Here is a 22958-nt window from a genome sequence, read left to right as displayed (position 1 = left end):
TTTTTGAAAGGGAGAAATGAAACAAAGACCACTTTTCTCCTGGTACTGACTGTTTTCTAATGATAAAGTCATGAAAATGCCAGTACGCATCCACTCTTCACCTTCATGGCTATCCAGACGCAATTGTGGTAATGGCCAAATTCAGTCTTTCAATAATCCAAATTCAGCTACAGTCCTGTAGCAGCCTCCTGCTTCCACCTCTTCCAAATGGAGGCAGATATAAGTGACTCCCCTGGTGGATCAGTTCTGTGATATTCCAGAATCAGTCCTTAAAGCCCAGCTTAGAGCTTTCCTCTTTAGCCCTTCTAATAATTTCACAAACATCTGGTCCTGGTATTAAATTTCTTTCCACTTGAAGTATCTTAGTGGTTTCTGGTTTCTCAACTAAATAATGATTGTTACAGATATAAAACACTGAAAATTAAGCCAATGATCAAAGATAATATATAATGTTGGTTTACTAATATGGCCTTCCTACAAAAACTTGTAAGATCTGAAAATGTAGACCAAGAATATCTCTGGAATTGACAAACTAGGAGAGTCTTTGCAAAATCATTTTTAGAGCCCAGGATTTCACACAGCTCACTAAATTGCAGTGTCAACATTCCATTTCCCAGTGTGAATATGTAAGTTTCTATCAAGAAAAACAAATCTGTTATCATCCTGGTTCTATTGATAAAGCCTGAGGCATAAATCAAGAAAGATAAGTAGTGATTATTAAAGAAACTAGCAATAATTTCAAACTGATTGCTGTGATTTGAACAGATGTTTGATAGTCAAATATAAAGATCAACAGGAAAAAATAAGTCTATGGAAAGATTTAAAAAAAAAAAACTAAAAACAAAAAAAACTAAGACCTGATTTTAAATTAACTGAATAAAACATTTCAACTATACATTTAAATCCTTCCCTTGTCTAGAAGCTCGTCCCAGTTACCTTAAACCAGATCAAGGATACCATCTCAGTTAAATGCACCTCCCTCTTGGCTGACAGCACATGTCAGAAGGAATCCAGGGGATTACATACCACTGTTACCACAGTCGGCACAGGAGATGAGTTCCTCTGGCTTCTTTTCTCGGTTTTGTTCTTTTGTACCAAGACAGAAACTACAGATGGGGATTGGTTCAGCAACGGGCTATAAAGAAAAAACAATTCACTCAGGTACGAGTAGTTTTTTTTAGTATTAATACAAAGACATTAAAATTACAGTTTTAAATTCCTATGAAAGTCATATGTAACTTTAAGACAACTGTATCACTCTCCTAAATCTCCGACTAAGTAAGGGAATTTTTACAAAGCCTGCTTTGGCTGGACCTTTACAACCAGTCCTTGTAGTGACAACTTTGGTCCAAAAAATCATCTCTCAATTGGTCACTTAAAAACTAAATGACACAGTATGGATTAAACAAAGCAAATCCTTCACCGAAGATTGAAGAAATTCAACTGAACTAAGTGTAAGAAATCACAGTCTCAGTCCTTAAAAAGTTATGTCATGTGGGAGAAGTGACAAATGTACAGAAATAAGCACCACATAAGGTGGCAGACGTTAAGTGCTAGAAGAGACAAACAGTAAGTGCTCTGTACAAATGAGAAAGAGAAATTTCAGTTGCGGTTTGGAGGAGAAGGGTTGAAAGAAGAAGATAACATGTATTAAGTACTAGTACTATGCTATGGGATCTTAACAAGTTTGTCCAAGGACAATAGATAATAATTGTTAAAACTGGGTTTAAACCTAGGTTTCTATGTTCCTCTACAGCACTGCCCCTGCGCCTCTAGCCCACAGGATGGAGAAAAATGCAGTACAAGTGGTATAAACAAGATGAACTTAGGTGTGCAGACTGCTAAAGCCAGGACTTAAAGGGTCCAGTTTCTGTGATAAGTGTGGGGGTGCGGGTACGTCAGTTTGTGAAGATTGTCACTGAATGTCTTATAGAGAAGTTGGACTTCATCCCGCAGGAAGAGAAGAACAATAGAAGGCTACTGAATCAAGAGATAATCACCTATATTTGAGGGGAAAAAAAAAATCCAGTAGCAATATCAAAGACAAATGGGGGAAAAACCTAAAGATAACTAGAACATTTAAACAATAACTACAATAGTCTGGTGAAGACAAGATAAGAACCTGAACCAAGAAAAAAAAAAAGGAACAGAAAACAATAGCTATGGACTTAGAAATCAACTAGTTATGGAAGTTAACAGAAAAGGAAACGAGTTAAGTAAGACTAACTTAATGAAAAGATGGTGTGAATGGTTAGGTCATTTTCAAGAAGAAAATCAGGAGAAAAAGAGATGCTGAGTTTGATGTTAGATGTGTTTAGCTGGAGGCACTCTCAGTCAACTCTCAACCATTTATATGGGACAGAGATATAAAGCCCTCAAGATTCTTTGAGTCTACTGGAGAGAACAGATTAAATGTCTGTCAGTACTATGACAGAAGTGTTACAATGAGAAACAACGGAGGAAGGGAATCAAGTAGGAGAAAGGGCTGTCAGGGGAAGGTTTCCCAGACTTAAGTTCTTCTGGAGTTCTTAAGTTCTTAAGTTCTTCAGGGAGACCACCTGATGGGGGCGTTCAAACAAAATACAGAATCAGTTTTAGGAGGAGCGGGATGAGCTTAGTTTGGGACTTACTGAGCATAATATGCCTATGGAGCATCCATGTAGCAATGCCCATGGACTTTATGATACAGGGATCTGAAGTTCAAGAGAAAGGTTAGTCTGGAAATAAAACTCTAGAAATCACGTACCTACAAAATGGCATTAAGACCTTCAAAGTTGATGAGTTCTCCCATGGAGAACAGGGAGAAAGAAGAAACCTAAAGTCAGAATACCAATATTAAAGTGGCTGTTAGAGGAAACAGCTTGGGAAGGAAATTGATTAGTGAGACAGTTGGATGGCACATTAGTAATGTCCAACACAAGCAAATCAATAGTATTCCTTAGCGAAGAGATTAAAGGAGAGATGAACAGCTGGAAGTTGTCTTAATAATTGTGACTCTGGTAAAGATGGCCACATCCTCGCCTTTTACTAACTAGAATTTAAATAAAAATTTGGGGGAAAAAAAGGAATATGAAAAAGAACGGGCGAGTAAAGTCAGGAAAGACTTCAGTGTGAAGTAGAAACTGCAAGTAAGTAAGCTCTCAGTGAACAGTCAAGTCACTGAATGGAAGCTATTAATAGCATATTTAACTAACAAATAAATGGCTTATATCCAGAATATACAAAGAACTCTCACATGTCAGTATGGAGAAGACAGACAGTTCAATAGAAAGCTAGGCAAAAAACTTCAACAGGCACTTCAAAGCAGCAAATATGTGAATAATATATAAATGGCCAATGAACATAAGATACTCAACCTCATTAGCCAACAAGGAAGCAGATCTCCAAGAATGGGTAGAATTCGAAAGACTGGCAATAGTAAGTGTTGATAAGAAAGTAGGACAACAGGGCGCCTGGGTGGCTCAGTTGGTTAAGCGACTGCTTTCGGCTCAGGTCATGATCCTGGAGTCCCGGGATCGAGTCCCACATCGGGCTCCCTGCTCAGCAGGGGGTCTGCTTCTCCCTCTGCCCTCTTCCCTCTTGTGCTCTCTGTCTCTCATTCTCTCTCTCTCAAATAAATAAATAAAATCTTTAAAAAAAAAAAAAAAAAGAAAGTAGGACAACAGAACTCTTACACTGCTGACAAGACCATAAATTGACAAAACTACTCTGAAAACTATTTGACATTATCTACTAAATTTAAACACAGGCATATCAAATGACCCAGCACTTCCACTCCTTGCTATATATCCACCAAATGAAGTACACACACATGTACAATAAAACATACACAAACATGATCAGAACAGTATTCATAAAATTTACTGAAACAAAAATTACCCAAATAACCAGCAATGGGTGCACAGATAAATTGTGCTATATCCATACAGGAGAGTATTAAACAGTAATGAAAATAAACAAATTACAGTCAACAACTTGTATTACTATCACAAACAATACTGAATGAGAGAATAGACATGGAAGAATAATACTGCATCATTTTATTTATATAAAGTTCAAAAACAGTTCTACATTGTTGTAAGTCAAGACAGCAGTTAACCTTTAGAGAGAAAAGAAGAGTAGTGAATTGGAAAGGGACTTCTGAGGTGCTGGTAATGCTCTTTTTCTTGACCTGGATGGTGGTTTCATGGAAGTTAATAATATTTAAGGTACATATTTACAATCTGTGTACTTTTCTGTATGTTTATTTTAATTAGAGAGTTATCAAACTTAAACTAATGAACATCTACAGAGTAGGACAATGTTACCTTTGGAATATTCTGAAAGAAATACCAATGGTGATTTGGACATTGGAGTTTGGAACTTAGAAGAATAGGCTAGAGAGATTTAAAAGACAGCAATATGCTAACTGACAGCACCCAGTGAGAAGAAGGAGTGAAGCTGTAGTAAAGGACAGAGAACAAGAGGAAGAGAGTGGAGAAGTGAGGTAAAGTCTAAGAAGAATATCAACATTTAGAAGCGTGGGTGGGTGGGTGGGGAGAGACAAGAAAGGACCAGTCTGAGGGAAAACAGAACCAAGAGGAAGTGATGGCACAAGAATTACAAGAAGCAGAGAGCGGGCGCCTGGGTGGCTCAGACGGTTAAGCGTCTGCCTTCGGCTCAGGTCATGATCCCAGCATCCTGGGATCGAGTCCCGCATCGGGCTCCCTGCTCCTTGGGAGCCTGCTTCTCCCTCTGCCTCTCTCTCTCTCTCATGAATAAATAAAATCTTTATTAAAAAAAAAAAAAAGCAGAGAGCAACCAACGATCAATGTTGGGAAAATAAAATACCTACTGGATTGTACAACTAAGAAATAGTTGGAAATGTCACTAATAGTCTTTTTCAGTGACAGGATAAGAACTAAATTCACAGGAACCAACAAACTGCCATAAAGGGACAGAGAGCAGACAGGAGATAGCTTTAAAAAATGGCAACAGATTTTGATGTGTTGTAGGTATTTAAGATGAGAAAGACTAAACCTAATTAAATGTGGAAGAGAAGACACACATGGTCAAAGAGATTCAAGAAACAAGAAGTAACAGGAACATATTATATAATAAGGCTTAAAGCTGCACTGTTCAATATAGTGAACACTAAAATATGTGGCTCTTTAAGTCTGAAATAAAACAAATGTAATTCCTCAGTCACACTAGCTACATTTCAAGTACTCAACATTCACATGTGGCCAGTGATTATGATATTGGACAGCACAAATATAGAACAATTCCATCATTACAGAAAGTTCTACTGGATAACACTGGTTTTGGAAAAAAGGATGAATTTTAAAGCAAGGATAAAGGGACTTTATAGTATAGGATGGTGTAGTTGCATATTGTTTGTAGGTGAGATGGTGGGAAAAGGGAAATGTTGAGGGTGCTCATTTCTGACAGCCTCATTATTTCTGGAAAATAGGAAATTAAAAATCGCCTGCCAGAGTGGGGCAGGAATTGGACAGATACAGCAGGAGACAGTGAAAGCTGACTGAGAAAACTGACAGGTGAGATTGGCTGGGTCCAAGAACAAAGATAATGAAAACAACCCTCCTATCAAAATGGAAGGTGGACAAACATTTTTCAGGCAAGAAAGAATCAGAAAAATATGTATTAACAGAGAATAAATTCAAAATAGAAGAGAGAAAAGGTGATGGAGTCCCTGCAAAAAGGCCTCCATCTCTTCACTAAAATAGAAGACAATCTCACTTGCTTAAACATAATTAGATAGGTATGGGTTTGGGCATTTACAGAGAGCAAAAAAAGTTTGGAAGTCTCTGTGTGGAAGATGAAAGAGAATCAATTAGTGATGGAAAATAAAACTGTCAATAAGCCCTAACCACACAGCTAAGATAGGAAAGTTCAATTTGTAGTATTTCCAACCAAAATGATTATACAACTTTCCTTAACACCTCGAAGCCTTGGACTGACAAAATCAGAGAGCTGTAGATTAAGGAGACAAGCCAAAGTGTAAAGTCTACTACAATGCAAATACAAACATAGCTGACCTTTGAACAACACAGGTTTGAACTACCCAGGTCCACTTATAAGCAGATTTTTTTTTTACAGTATACTACTGCAAGTGTATTTTATCTTCCCTATGGTTTTCTTATAAGATTTGTTTCTCTAGTTTATTATAAGAATACAGTATATAATACATATAACATATAAAATATGTATTAATTGACTGTGTTATTAGTAAGGTTTCAGGTCAACAACGGTAGGCTATTTAGTGAAGTTCTGCGGAGCCTACTACACAGAGGTCAGAGTGCTGCGTTGTTCAAGAAGGGTCAACTAAAATGGTTGGCCACAAAGTTGAGGCTGAACATCATAAGCAGAAGGGGGCTTATAAAAAGTATTTGAAGTTAAGGTACCAAGGGAATCCTGATGAACTGAAAATAAAGGTCCTGTAGGAAGTAAAAGGATTGAAGACTGGGGTCTACAGGGAAACTTTAGAATTTGTGATTTCCTAAGTATAAAGTCCTAGCTAATAAAGGAAACTTCAAATCGCAAACGTGCATGAATTCTTTAATATTTAGTAGGCACTATTCTAGACATTTGAGGGAAGAGTGGTGAAAAGGCAGCTAAAACCCCAATTTTCATAGAGTTTACACTCTAGCTGACTATAGAAAAAAGTAAAATTAAAGATAATTAAAATTAGGAAGTCAAGAAGCTGGGAAAGCATTATTTTAGAAGAATCATATAAATGTGTTCAAGTCAGTAAAAATGATGATTGAGCCCCAAAATAGGAAAGTTTTACAAAAACTCTTCCAAAGAGTGGTAAATGACAGATACCTACCCCCCAAGCACGTACTTTTAAAAAAAGTAGAGATCATGGTATTAGTAGATGGGAAGAACTTGATGTCAGAAGAATTTGTTCAGTAAAGGAACAAAAATCATCTTAGAGGCAGTGAAGACCAAGGAATGTGTTAATTCTTCTTCTTGGGTCTCTCCCCACCCCACCCTCTTTTTAAAATAGGGTATGAAAATGGAAAAGTAGCTCTACTAGTAGGATATGGACATAATTCAATGTAATGACCTACTAATGCTAAACTAGTGGTACCACTTTCACAAATAAGTACATTATATTACTTCAGCATTCTGGTTAAAAAAGGAACAAGTTGGGGGGTGCCTTGATGGCTCAGTTAAGCATCTGGTCATGATCTCAGGGTCATGGGACAGAGCCCCACACTGGGCTCCACACTCAGCGGGGAGTCCGCTTAAGATTCTCTCTCTCCTTCTCCCTCTGCCCCTCCCCCCGCAAATAAATAAATCTTTAAAAAAAAAAAAAGGAACAAGTTGTGTTCAGATAAAGAATCCCGTGTAGGGTGTTATATGCAAACAATGAATCATGGAACACTACATCAAAAACTAATGATGTAATGTATGGTGATTAACATAATAATAATAATAATAAAAAGAATCCCGTGTAACCTGCAGCTGTGGTGGAGATGGAGAAGCCTACATTATAATAAGAAGCTAAAGAGCAGGGGTGCCTGGGTGGCTCAGTCGGTTAAGCATCTGCCCTCCACTCAGGTCATTATCCCAGGATCATGGATGAGCCCCGCACTGGGCTCCCTGCTGGGTGGGAGCCTGCTTCTCCCTCTCCCTCTGCCCTTGGCTCCCCTTGCTTGTGCTCTGTTAAATAAATAAATAAAATCTTTAAAAAACAAAAACTAGTATCTTGAAAAAAAAAAAAAGCTAAAGGGCAGAGCAGGAACAGTAGTATACTTCAAACTCAGTTACCATATATAACATACATTAGTAATAGCAAAGTGCTTGCTTAATCCGCTGCTACTTTCAGGGATAGATTAGATCACACTTGAGGGGGGGACGCCTGGGTGGCTCAATCGTTAAGCATCTGCCTTCGGCTCAGGTCATGATCCCAGTGTCCTGGGACTGAGCCCTGCATCAGGCTCCCTGCTCCACAGGAAGCCTGCTTCTCCCTCTCCCACTCCCCTTGAGTGTGTTCCCTCTCTCACTGTGTCTCTCCCTGTTAAATAAATAAATCTTAAAAAAAAAAAAAAAAAAGGAGATCACACTTAAGGGAGCAAACATACAGGATGAAGAGAAAGTCTGAAAAACAAATTGTTGTTATTCTCCAGCATAGGAAATCCAGTCTTCAAAAATTAAAACTATGTAGCAATCTGTCTTCAAATATGTGCCTTTATCACCTAGAACTAAAATAAAGTTCCCAATGGCAGAAAATGTTATTTAAAATCATACCTAAGAAATCCTTAGCAAAACTGTCGCTATATGTTCCTGTATATTCCCTGTAACATTACTGCTGTTAATATTTTTACATATGATCAGTGCTTCATATTACTAGATTTTTTCTATCCCAAAACAAAATAACTAAGGTCATTTAAATCTGTTCATTAAAGTTGGTGAGGGTAGCAATTTAGAAAAACTGGCTGCCTCCTTACCTTAGAGCTGAGCTGTGCAGAGAGTCTAACTCAATTACTCTAATACTTATCAAATGACCAGTCTTAGTCCTTGCCTACTTATTATACAAACAATTTGCTGACTGTTCTCAGTAATGACAACCTTACCCAAGTTTAAACAGTATTGATATATTTTTAAGTTTTTATTTAAATTTCAGATAGTTAACATACAGTGTAATATTAGTTTCAGGTGTACAATTTAGTGATTCAGTATTGATAGTTACAGTGTGAAAATCAGACAGGCTGAAAAGATATTTGTTAAGTCAAATACAGACTTTGGTCCAAACAGACTCCAATTACATAGAGTAAGTTTTTAGTAACACAGGGCACTGCAGGTATAATTTCCTTAACCTAAACATTTCACACTGAAGATATTTACTCTTTGGCATCATAGAACCAAGCACAAAAATGATAAAATTTTCAGCTAACAAAACAAAAATGAATCCACAGAGAAATACTACTACTGGCAATGATTATATCTTGATAATTTCAGGGTATTTTTTAAAGTGTAATTTGGGAAGGAATAGTAATACTTTGAGGATTAGTCATTTTAGCAGATAAGATTACAAGCCCAAAAAAGTGACTTAAATAAATCATCTAGCTTACAATATAAATCTACAAGTTTTTCTTTGATCAAACAGCACCACTAACCAATAATTCTGTGATTTGTTTTAGAATATGCCTAAATATTGTTAAGTGCATAAAAAATTACAACTCCAGATCATTCTCATTCCCAAAATACTAATGAGCAGGAAAGTAAGTCAGAAAGAGCTAAAACGACATTGGGTTCACTGTAAGGTTTGAACCTGAAATGTACTGGGGTGATTTTAGGACAGTGAAGAGACATTCGTAACATTTTCCAAGTGAAACTCTACAAGCTGGTTTCAATTTTTCTGTATCACAAAGATATAATAACAACTGATAACTTATGAATACAGTTTTTAAAAACCTGTGTAGAGATATGCAACATGCCATACAATCACTGTTCCCGGACCTGTCCCAGCATAGTCTTAATAGCTTACTGTTTTCCTATCTATATAAAGTGAACCTGTTCCTACAGCTAATAAAACTTTTAAAGTTTGTAGCAAATGACTTTACACACCATTAAACACAGCAGCCAGAGTGAACCTGTTAAAAGGTAAATCAGAGCACGTCACTCAGCTGCCCCAAACCCTCCATCCAGACCAGTGGTTTTCACCCTAGATTAAATGCCAAATGAACTACAAGGCCCCATGTGATCTGCACCCCTACATAAAAATACACAATTACCTCTCTGACCCATCTTCTGTTGCTCTCTCCCTCTTACATTCTACTCTAGCTTCCTTGCTTCTTCTTTAAAGGCAGACGTTCCAATCACAGGGCCTTTGCATTTGCTTTCCCTCTCTCTGCAATGCTCTTCCCTAGACCCTTCCAATCTTTAATCAAAAGTCCCCTTCTCAGTAAGGCTTCCCTTGACCACTGCACCAAACATTTCAAAACAACTCACCAACGACAATAATTTATATCCCCCCTTCCTTGCTTTATTTCTTCCCCTTAACCCTTCTCACTAATTAACATATTGTGTGTGTATATATATATCTTATTTGTCCCCCACTAAATATAAACTCTATGAAGATTCTGCTTTCCATCTGTTTGTTCAGGACTGTATTCCTAGTACCGTGAACAGTATTAGGACCTTGTAAGAATAGTGCATAAGATATAGTATGCATCCAATAAGTGTTCAATACCTTAATTAAATTACCTTGTAGAATAGAAAAATACTATCTTAGAACAATGAGTTCACAGAAGCCTGATAAAGATGTGTGTGCATCTTAATAATATATAAATGCTCTACTGTTTACAAAGCAATCTCACACAGTAATTTCATGGACTCAATAACTAAATTAAGATTTCTGCCATAGCAACCCACTTCCATTCAATTTCTCCAAAGTAGGGGGGAGACTTGTGGTAGCAAGCACTTAAACTGTACCTTGTGTCATCTGTTGCCTTTAGGGTGCCTTAAGCACCATGCTGAGAGCTCCATAATAATCACCAGATGGCAGCATTGAGGCAAATACATAGTAAATGCTGTGATAAGTAAACAGTTCAGTAGCATTTGACTTGGGCTTTTGGAAATAACTTTTAAAACCAAAACAGCAAAAATTTTGCCAATGATCTCTGCTATAAGATTTATACTATGAAAGGAAAGAATTTTTAGACATAATCATTTAGAATATCTTAAATATTTCTGTAGAATCTGAGACATTCCAATCTGAAAGTCCAAATTTTCCCCCAAAGACTTGTCTTTAATTTTTTGGAAACCATTATCCACTTGTCATTGTCTCCATTTTCTAATATCTTCTGAGGAACTCAAATCCATCTTCTTGTCTCTGTTCTTAAACACTGACATAAAGAATAGTCAAGAATCTGTTTGTTAAAAAAAAAAAAAAAAGTTTTGTTCTGTATAATTATTTCTAGTTCTCTCAAGACTGAACTGAATGATAAGTTCTAGAATTTATGACCACCAGAATTTTCAAAGGAAAAAACTGCACATTTAAACTTAGATTAGACTTATGACTTCAGGAACCTCTAAGAAATCATTTCATAAACTATCAGGCAATAAAGATGTGTGATTTTTTAAAAGCTACAAATTTTCTCAAGTTTTATGGCCACTGGAAATTACTGAGACAAATTAACATAGCTAATAAGAGTATGAAAGTACATAATTCATATAAGACTCTCTAACACCCAAAGATGCACTAAGCAATAACGGTCATTCATTCTTCCTTAGACTTAAATACAAAGTATCCATAAAGAATTATAAAAACATATTAAGAGCTTATGTTCATCTATAATTACTGCAACTCATTTTTTAAAAAATCAAGTAGTATAACACAAAGGACAAATATATATAATTCCACTTATATGAGGAACCTAGAGTAGTTAAATGCATACAGGCTGAATGCAGAATAGAGGTTACCAGAAGCTGGAAGAAAGGGAAGAATGGGGAAGTTATTCCTTAATGAGTACATACTTTGAGATGATGAAAAAGTTCTTGAAATGGATAGTGGTAATGGTTTCAAAGCACTGTGAATACACTTAATGCCAATGAATTACACACTAAAAAAAAATGTTTAGCATGGTAAATTCTGTTATTGTTACAATAAAAAACTGAACTAAAAAATTAAGTGGTATAAAAAAATTAAGTGGTATGTTTCAGTCTCACAGATCACATGACTTAAGTAATAGGTCAAAACTCACACAGTGAGAAGCAACTACTTCTAATTTGTCTTCATTTTTTTTTTTTTTTTAAGATTTTATTTATTTGAGAGAGAGAGCACAAGCAGCGGAGAGGGAGAAGCAGGCTCCCTGCAAAGCAGGGAGCCCCAATGCGGGGCTCGATCCTAGGACCCTGGGATCATGACCTGAGCCGAAGGCAGCCGCTTAACCAACTGAGCCACCCAGGCACCCCTAATTTGTCTTCATCTTAAAAACCTGTATCTTTTAACTGTTCCTGTGGAACCCTTTATTATGTTAATCTTGACTGTAGTAATTAATTAGACTTAGAAATACAGTTTCAATCCCCCTCAAATGAAAGAAGTTTTAATTACTAATCACAAATTCTGGCTACTGAAATTAAATGTTAGCCATTTTATTCTCACTGTACCCACATCAAAGTTGGTTTCATCTTTTAATCTCATTACATAAAAATAGCTCACCCTTATACCTTAATATATTTCTTGTAAGACAAGTCTAACAATTAAAATCTATATCTATCAAGCACTGGTCAGTCACAAACTAAAACCTTTCTGACTGGTAAGTATCTGATCCAGCCAGGTTACCCTGCATGAAACACCATAAGTTCCTATCAAATCTACCCATCTAACTCACTTCCTTACTTTTCTTCCAGCTACCTCCTTGCCTACCTTTGAATTCTTCTAGTGGTTCCAAAGTATTTGTTTATCCTCCCCCTTTCTTCTCACGCCATTACAATCGAGTAAAGTAAATTTAACTGCAAGTTCATCTTCCTCAATGGATATTTATTTCATAGAACCTGTAACCTAAATAATTTTCAGCTGAGATATCATTTACTAGTTGATAATATCTACTGCTGAAATACTCTATTATGTATAATAAAGCTAAAATAATGGCTCTATTGTACATAATAAATACCTAAAGGACAAAGAGTTTCAGCTTAGGAAGGAAAAAATTATTCTTAGGCATGGTATAGTGAAAGAAATCAAAATGATGCTCAATGGCTGAGCACAAGGAAAACAAATATTAGGTTATCAAAATACCCTCCAAAGCATAAGAAGTCTGGTAGATATTACTAGTTTGTTAATAAGCATTGTAACAGAACATAAAAATGTGATAAGATAAAAAAGCAGCAGTACTGACATTTTCAAAGCACTTATAAAAGTCAGTAAATACAAAACAAAACCCACACAAAATAATTAGAAAACAATTAAATACTATTCACATTATCCACTTACACACCAAAAAATTCAAAAGTTAAGTCTTTTGCGAGGATATCTACACAATTAATTATTTCTGATATAATAAGGGAAACAAATGGGCGCACAGAACTCACTTTAGGAAACTAATGGTTTGTTGGAACGTACTTGTACTTTGTTGAGAAAGCTGAACATTCTAATACAGTGTTATCTTCTCGTCAGGCAAGCCCTCCTTTCGGTTTTACCCAGTTCTTCATGCCTTCACTACTAACGGCCTTGGATGAATTCCTCCTCCTCCCAAATCCTTTCTGACAGTTTAGAATTTAGTTTTTCTTGATCTTTTCCAAAAGACGGAGCTAGGTAAACAGAAATTACCCTCAACCTCTTACTTCTTAAGTGCACCTTGCACACTGTATGTACTAAATAAGCATTTATTGAAATTAAAATACAATAAAATCATGCTTAGCTCTAAAAAGGTTTATCAATTCTTACTCAAAGCTTCTCCTCCGAGATTCAATAATCTTCAGACGCACTGGCCTTGGGTAGGATTTAATCTCTTTAAATTTGTCAGCACCCCATGCACTATCAAGCACTCCATGGTTGCTTATTAAACATTTTTTAGATCATCTTTTCCTCAAAAGTATATAGTAAAAAATACATATAATAATAAAACAATATGAATGGCCTGGAAAAGAGTCTATTTTCTGTTATTAATAGTCTACAATAAGGTAACCTTGTATAATTTTAATCAGTTCCAACATAACCCAGTAGCCATTACAAAGTTTTAATAGGTACTAAAGTGAATTTTTATTCTGATGAGTTCATTCAATGACTTGTACAATTAGACACAACAAGATTACTGGTGAAATAAGTTAATGATATAATTAGATCAGTAAAAAAAAAAAAAAATAATTAGATCAGTAATGATCAATTTCAGCTTTTACCATGTATGCAGACTACTGTAAATTTAAATGAGAAAGCAATCATCTGTCAAGATACTGTAACAATTTCCTCTTTCCTAATCAGAGGTAACATCAAAAATAACAATGTGCATATCTGCTGAGCTTAAATTCTATGCTAAGAAACTGTAGAGTTATCTTTCTCTCACATATTCATCAGTTCTTTGAAAGCTCCACTTTCTGTTTGTCAGTGATATATCATTCTCTTCATTCATCTAAATAAGATAACTGCCAAGTTATTACTGCTTCTCCTTTCCTTTGCGGTCCTTTACTTTCTATTTTAGTTTGTTTTATATCCCTATGGCTGTTCCCTAATTCAGAGTCACATCACCATATACAATCTTCTACAAGGACTGACTCTTTGTAGTCTTTCTTTGATTTTTTTTTTTCCTGCACATTGCTTCCAGACTAATCCCCATAAAACACTGCTTTTAAAATCTAGTTACCATCCTGGCTCAAAACTTACACCACATACTCCAAATGCCAACTCCTATAGATTGGTATTCAATTATTTCCACCATATATATATATATATATATACACCCCAAACTACTTTTCTCACACTATCTTTCACTACTCCCAATCTATTCACTTGTCTTCAGAGATGACACTTTATGCTTTTTCTCCAGGTAATTGTACCCTGTCCCTCAAAGTCCTTTGTATCCCTGCCACTAGGAATCAGCTCAGCAGAGCTCAGAGACAGACTGAGCTCTGCCACTTATGGCTTCACTTTGCCCAAGTTAGTTAGCCTCTTTGGTGTAGAACGAGACAACATACCTACCTTTCAAGTTACCAATAAAGATTAAATAGGATAGTTATGGGAGTATAACTCAAACGTAAGAGGCATCTCATAAATGCCAATTTCTTATATCCCCTTTCAAAATTCTATCTATCCTTCAAAGCTTATCTTTGTTAAGGAACCACTGCCACTTTTTAAGTCAGGACAAGATTTTGTTTTAACATCCCAAAAAAGGCAAGGGGATGAAAATTTTGTGTGGACTAATATATTTTCTATATATGGTATTTATCTACATGACTGCATTAAGACACATTTACCACACTGCATATTACCCACTTATAAAAAAGTCTTTAGTAGTACTTGAGTTGAGGAGTATTAGCATGGGAATATTTTTTTACGCTAAAAATATATAAAAGTGATGGTTTAGAAGGAGCAAGATGTTCAATAAGACTTTCCTGTTCATTGCATTTTTAAGAAACTGCAATTGCAGGCATTTATTTTGGCCAAACTATGGTCTAAAATAAGTAACTGTTTGAACAAATTGGCAAATAGCATTATTTTCTTCAAGACCTACAAAAATAATAACTGATACATATCTGATAGTATGTGCAGTGTTCTGCTACTATCAGAATCATGGTGTTTGGAAATAGAAGGGATCTTCAAAAAACATTATACATTTGACCCTTGAATGCAGGGCTTAGGGGCACCGACCCCCTGCACAGTCAAAAATCTGTGTGTAATTTTCAATTCCCGAAAACCTTAATTACTAAATAGCCCACTGTTGACTGGAAGCCTCACCAATAACATGAACAGTCAATTAACACATATTTTGTATATATAAGATATACTGTATTCTTATAATAAAATAAAGAAAAGAAAATCTTTTTTTTTTTAAGATTTTATATACTTAACACAAGCAGGGGGAGTGGGAGAGGGAGAAGCAGGCTTCCCGCCCAGCAGGGAGCCCAATGTGGGGCTCGATCCCAGGATCCCGGGATTAGGACCTGAACCGAAGGCAGACGCTTAACAACTGAGCCACCCAGGTGCCCCGAAAAGAAAATCTTTTTAAGAAAACCATTAAGGGGGGGCTGGGTGGTTCAGTCATTAAGTGTCTGCCTTTGGCTCGGGTCATGATCCCAGGGTCCTGTGATCGAGCCCCGCATCTGGCTCCCTCCTCCACGGGAAGCCTACTTCTCCCTCTCCCCCTGCTTGTGTTCCCTCTTTCGCTGTGTCTCTCTCTGTCAGATAAATAAAATCTTGAATGAATGAATGAATGAATGAAAGAAAGAAAGAAAGAAAAAAGGAAAGAAAGGAAAGGAAAGGAAAGGAAGGAAGGAAGGAAGGAAGAAAGAAAAAAAAAGAAAGAAAGAAAGAAAGAAAAGAAAGAAAGAAAGGAAAGAAAGAAAGAAAACAAAACAAAACAAAACAAAACAAAACAAAACAAAACCATAAGGGGGGAATGCCTGGCTGGCTCAGTCAGTGGAGCATGGGACTCTTGATCTCAGGGTTGTGAGTTCGAGCCCCACGCTGGGTGTAGAGATTACTTAAAAATAAAATCTTAAAAAGTTAAGAAAAATCATAAGGAAGAGAAAATATGGTTATACTACCATACTGCATTTGTCAAAAAATTCACATATAAGTGCACCTGCACAGTTCAAACTTGTGGTGTTCAATAGTCAACTGTATACTCATTTTACCAAAGATAAAAATCATTGCCAAAAGCTATAATGAGGGGCGCTCAGGTGTCTCAGTCGGTTAAGTGTCTGCCTTCAGCTCAGGTCATGATCCCAGGGTCCTAGGATTGAGCCCTGCATTGGGGTTCCTTACTCAGCAGGGAGCCTGCTTCTCCCTCTCACTCTGCCTGCCACTTCCCCTGCCTGGGCTGTCTCTCTCTCTCTCTGTCAAATAAATAAATAAAATTTAAAAAAAAAAAAAAAAAGCGGGGGGGCTATAATGACTAGTAAAAGTGATTGAAGTTATTCAAAGTCAGGTACTCTAATACACTAAATAGTTTCAACTCAGTCACTCAAGTAAACAACCTACAGATAAATTCATTTTTTGAAAGAAAGAAAGACTTTATAGATGGAAAGTGTTGAGTTTCCATTACTGGTAAATAGTGATACTATTTATTAACAATACGGTGTGGCAGGATTTAAACTTATATATATAAAACTGACCAGAGGTTCTCCTGCCTTCTTCAAAGAGCAGCATTATTCACAGCAATAAGTTTGGTTCTAAGCAGAACAGAAAAAACCTACCCAAGGAACCAAGGCAAAAGTAAGATGGAGGCCTCAGGAACCTAGTCAGAAGCACCATAGTAATGCAAGTCCCTGAGCATTTGTAGGGACATGAGAAAGAATGAAGTTTCCCCACAAGAAATAAGGAGCTTGTCAAAAGACAAGCCTCAGCTGTCAGCTGCATCCAGACTGCAGCGGGAAGTGCTATTCTACCTATAAAGCATCCTGGAGTTATAGGACTTCCAGAAGTGCGAAGAACACTTAATGCATCTTTGCCAGCTTCATCATTTTCAGTTACGATAGAAAAGCTTTACTGGTTATCCTAATCATAAACTCATGATATTCTCTCTTTAAAATTTAGATAATTAGGGGTGCCTGTGTGGCTCAGTCAGTTGAGTTCTAACTCTTGATCTCAGCTCAGGTCTCGATCTCAGGATCATGAGTTCTGGCCCCACACTGGGCTCCATGCTGGGTGTGGAGCCCACTTAAAAAAAAAAAAAAAGATAATAAAGGGAAAAAAGACAGTAAACTTCTCTCCTAAGCTTTCTATTCCTCCCCTATAATATACCTAACATTAATGAGCACTTGAAGCAGTGACACATGCTTCACAAATATTAACACTTTTAGACTTAACAATTGCCCTATGGGGTATGTACTATTATCACCATTTTCCAGATGAGAAAACAGATGCCCAGAAAGACTAATTTACCTAAGATCATAAAAAGTGGCAGAGCCCACATACAAACCCCTAGGCTGTCTGACTCCAGAGCCTGCCCTCTTCAACTTGGCACTGTGCTCTCTATGTATATTGTTCTCAGCTTTTCTTTTTTTTAAGATTTTTATTTATTTACTTATTTAACAGAGAGAGAGAGACCGCGAGAGAAGGAACACAAGCAGGGGAGAGCGGCAGGCAGAGGAAGAGGGAGAAGCAGGCTTCCCGCCGAGCAGGGAGCCTGATCCCAGGACCCTGGGATCATGACCTGAGCCGAAGGCAGACACTGAACAACTGAGCCCCTCAGGTGCCCTTGTTCTCAGCTTTTCTTATATATAGTTTTTAAAAAAATAAATACGTAAATAGGTCCATACTACACATAGCGTATAATCTGGTTTGTTAAATTTATTTCCACATCAATAAGTCCAAATCAGCATCATCTTTCTAATGGCCATATAACATCTCACTACATGTTGTAAGATATTTAGCCAGTCCCATATTGATAAACATTCAATACCTCTAATTTTTTATCACATTCAATACTGTAATCAAGCATCCCTTACATACATCTTTGCTCACTTTTTGGGTTATTTCCTTAGGATATATTTCTTGAACTGGAATTGCTGGGTCAAAAGATTTGCACATTCCTAAGATTTTTGACACATATCGCCAAATTGGATTTTAGAAAAGCTGTATTCCCACCAATAATATCTGTGCCAGCTATGAAGCTGTTGTCTCTCAATTCCAAGCTCGCCCTTACTCTGCTTTACAGTGCTAGGCTCAGAGTGCATATGTCATTTCTTCTCTGTCAGCCACCTTCCCATTAGGTTACACCAGTAGGGAACACTAGAGGGATACAAGAAAGTAAAGATGGCAAAAGAATGGACTTGCTCCTTCCAGACCCTTGTGCTCTTCCTGCCAGTGCCACCCTGGCATGGGTCCTTTCTCCCAGCAACAGCAGTAGTTGGCAGTCTTCAGCTTCCTACAGAAGACTGATCTCTCTCAGAAGCAGCCTCATCATGCTCCCTCAGAAGTACCAGCAGCAGGGGAGCAACATACCCTCTCGGAGGCCTGCATCCCAACCTTTGTGGGGTCCCTCTCTAAGGTTTTTAAAAGCAACCAAGCAGTGAGACCTCCTCAAAGATGGGAATCCAAGTTCCATGGGGCCCCTCCTCTAAGCCTCTAGGTTCTTATAACCCCAAACTCCTTTTTTCCTCCAGCTCTAAGGGTGGTAGCTGCTTAAGGAAGTTATTACCTCTGTGTCACTTCAATGTTCCCATTTTGCTTGTCACTTCTCCCAACATCTGCTTTATCAATTCCCTGGACTACACTCTCTCATAGTTTCTGTTGTCCTTACTATAACATGACTGATATGTTATCTGATAGCTCAGTAATTTGGCATCTCTATCTTCAGGCCAGTGTTATGGACTGAACTTGTATCCCTCCCCACCCCAAATTCACATGTGAAGCCCTAACCCTTAATGTGACTGTATTTGGAGATAGGGCTTTTAAGGAATAATTAAGTTTAATGAGGGTGGCACAAGGGTGGGGGCCCTAATCCTACAGGCCTGGTGTATTACAAGAGGAGGAAGAGACACGGGGACAGGGGTGGGGGCAGTGGGGGAGGCCCGCTTGTGTGCCCAGAGAAAAGGTCCTATGAAACACAGCAAGAAGGCAGCCATTTGCAAAACAGGGAGAGATGGCTCAGGAGACATCAATTGTGCGAGCACCCTGATCTTGGACCTCCAGCCTCCAGAACTGTGAGAAGAAAAAAATTCTTATTTTTTAAGCCATCCAGTCTATGGTATTCTGTTTTGAGAGCCCTAGATGACTAAGTCAGCTAGTGAAATCACCTCACCCTATTCTCATCCTCAGTATTATCTCCACATACCATTATCCATACTATCTCTTATGTATAAGGACACTGAGTTAGATGCTAGAGAAACAAGATGTAACAAAACTGGTTCCCTGCTGGTAGGTCTTACAACCTAATTGTAAAAATAAAACATATGCATTAAAAATACATTGCAATACAGAGTAGCACATGATAAGGAACAAATGCAATGAGAATACTGTAGTTAAAGGCGCCCAAATGAACCTATTCAAATTTATGCTTTGCTAAACTATAATAAGTCTAAAGGATTCAGAAAAAAAGGAACTAGGACCCCATCTTATTTTTTTAAGGGCGATAGAAAGCTTTAATTAATAGCCAAAACCTTTTCTTTAGACCTGGATTTAAGCAGTCTCACCAAATCGAAGAATAAAAAGTAATTTTTTTCTCTGAAATCACTGACACTGTCTAGATACTCAACTTTATCAGCAGTCTTGAAAATAAGAACCCCAAATTTAAAGATCTCATATTATCTTCTTTAATTCAACATACATCAAATAAATGAAATCACTTTTGTTCTAGAAATGTCTATTTGCAATGCTGATCAACAGTTAAAAATCAATACCTCTCTAAGCTGTCTTCAAAGTCCTTTGAGAAAATGTCTCTTCCTGAAGGACAGAAAGATTTTTTAAAAGCAATGTAGTAATTTCAGGTAGTTACCAGTACGTTATCTTCTCCACACTATCCTAATATTGCCCAGAAACACATGTGAGCACATGTATACACACATACCCTAAGTCGATATTACATCAAATTAAGTATATTTCATCTTCAATACTACCACCATAACAGTATAAATAAAGCCTTAAGTGTTTAACAAATTTGAAGCCTGAGGACAGTAGCTTTTCAAAAGAAAAGACAGTATAATGAGGGTGGAGAACATAGTGACGTAACGCTAAACTAGGAAAGCCCTGACAAGTGTAGACTGCACACACACAATAAAAGATCAGGAAAGGGAGGCTGAAGCAGCCAGTTTGGTTTCATGCTGGAAATTTTTGGCAGACATTCAATTCCTTCTGCTGTTTTCCTAGCCAGCACATTTATCTATGTAATGTCACCAGATCTAGGGAGGGAGTGAGGTTGAGAGGAGGGGGAAGAGGAGAAAAAACTGTTTTACAGGCTGCCAGCCCCTCCGCACATGCTGTTACTATACAAAGGATGTCTAGAAAGCCAACGTGCTGCACAGATCCAAATGCTACAAGCAGACACACGCACACACATACACACACGCGCGTGCGTACATGCACTCCACCCAAAGAACAACTGCAGAAAAAGGAAACTGCCTTTCAAAAGAAGAAAGCCTATAATTAAAGTCTTGATTCACAAGCAAAGACTCCCTTCTGAAATTGATTTCAGTTCTTGGGGGAAGGAAGGAAGCAGGAAGGTATTCTAACCCCGTGGGGAAACCAGTGTTCTGCAAAAAAGCCTGAGTTGGTCTGGTCCATCCCAAATACAAGCATATGCTACCACAGAAACAAACCAGTAATATTCCTGAGAAGCAAAAGTATCCTGTCAAATAACAATTACCTTATGAATACCTGATGACACTTTGCCAATGACTATAAGGAACGAAAATGAATTTTAAGAAACAGTTCAGGTACCTCAGAAATGTAAATCTTGCCTGTAGTAGGAGAGTTTGCTATTCTTAGCACTCCTGTGAGTGTGTACACACACAATAGTAATACTGAAACCGAAACTGTAACTGGAATATAAAAACAGAGATTAAAATTCATAGCTCATAGAAACAGTCAAGACTAGTAGTTTCTATAAATGGACCCTCCAACCCCATGACATATTATATAAGTTACTATTTCCAAATGCAATACACGAAAATACAGACCCTGAGCATTTATTTAACCTGAGAAACCACTCAATCTATTCCTCAATCTATTCTAGTCTAAAAACCAAAAATGCTTTTCAAGATCAAAATGCTGCATCTCCAAAAATAGCATACAATCTGCCCCTAAGAATGTGTCATAAGAAACAAACAGGAAATATGTGTTGAAATCAGGAGTTATAAATAACTTTGTTCTACACTGACATAGTTTATACACACAAAATATATTCTTCAATCAACAGCAGTGCTTAGGACTTCCTTGAAATTAAATTTAACAATCAACTAATTAAGGAGGTGGCTTGATAGAAGGCTATCCAGATTCTCTAGTCCTAGTTCCCCAACGATGGGCAAGTAACTTAAGCTATCATGGTTCTTCATTGGTAAAACGAAAATATTTAACATGATTATCTCTAAAGTCTCTTTTTTTCTTAATTTCTACAACTACGGGTATTTTAAATTAAAAAAGGGGGGGTTCCTACTTTCAAGGAGCTCATAATCTATTTAAGGGTAGTCATAAATGAATTAGCAAACAATGTTAACACAGTGACTGGCCCAGAGTAGCTACTTAACAAGTGTGTAGACTGCTCCATGAGGCACTAAACTCAGAGCCCTGACTTTAAGGGCTGAGTCTAAAGAAGGAGAGTTGAAATTGAGATGACTTCAAACAGAGCAGAGTTCTGCTGGGACTAGAAGGTTCATTAGGATTCAACTTTTTAACTTCATAAACCCCAATCAATTAATCCAAATTCCATATAGTCATTATCTCATTATCTCCATTCTATTGATAAGGAAAATGATATTAAGCATTAAGGCTTAAAAGATATTAAGCACTAACAACCTAAAACACATATTTGCAAATTTTGTATTCTTAGTCCAAATTACCCCTCAGCCCAGTATGACTGATTTATTCAGAGCCAGAAAGACTAATAAAAGATTAGGCTGAGTTTGAACACCACAAGCTTGATCCACAGAGAGTAAATCACAAAGCTCCTCTCATTAGGATATATAATCTAAAGCTAACATTTTTAACTACAAGAATCCTAAAGCCTAATAAAAATAAAACCTGTCCTCAAGTGGTATTTTCTTTAATACTGTCCTTAAGAACTGTGCTATTTTAACAGAACTTTCTGTGGGGATAAAAATGTTCTGTATCTGTGCTGTCCAATATGGTAACCACTAGCCACATGTGAGCTACCAGGTACTCGAAATACTGGCTATCAATTTTTCTTAAATTGTAATTTATTTAAATAGCTACATGTGGCTAATGGCAACTGTATTGCTACAATTCTAGAAAATCTATATAAAGGGAAGATATTTTAAAGCTGATTAATATGGTTTTAAAGTTGATGAATAGGGGCGCCTGGGTGGCTCAGTCATTAAGCGTCTGCCTTCGGCTCATGTCATGATCCCAGGGTCCTGGGATCAAGCCCTGCATCGGGCTCCCTGCTCAGCTGGGAGCCTGCTTCTCCCTCTCCCACTCCCCCTGCTTGTGTTTCCTCTAGCTGTCTGGCTGTCAAATAAATAAATTAAAAATCGAAAAAAAAAAATTAAAAACATTAAAAAAAATAAAGTTCATGAATAAAGCAACATGAAAAATGAATATAGCAATACCTACACAGCAATTTTTTACCTTGAAAAACAACTTTTCACATGAACTCTATAGTGTATGACTCTGC

General features: G+C 37.1%; 1 protein-coding gene across 1 annotated transcript in view; it reads right to left on the bottom strand.

Annotated features, from left to right (window-relative positions):
* The window catches only part of KAT6A (lysine acetyltransferase 6A), a 115172-nt gene that overhangs the window by 55237 nt on the left and 36977 nt on the right, over positions 1-22958 (bottom strand). The window contains exon 3 of the mRNA XM_032413331.1: positions 1027-1135. Coding sequence (XP_032269222.1) covers positions 1027-1135 — 109 coding nt within the window. The remainder of the gene's footprint in view (positions 1-1026; positions 1136-22958) is intronic.

Source organism: Phoca vitulina, unplaced genomic scaffold (genome assembly GCF_004348235.1).
Source record: "Phoca vitulina isolate PV1807 unplaced genomic scaffold, GSC_HSeal_1.0 scaffold15, whole genome shotgun sequence".
NCBI lineage: Eukaryota > Metazoa > Chordata > Mammalia > Carnivora > Phocidae > Phoca > Phoca vitulina.
This window is presented reverse-complemented; position numbering and strand designations above follow the sequence as displayed.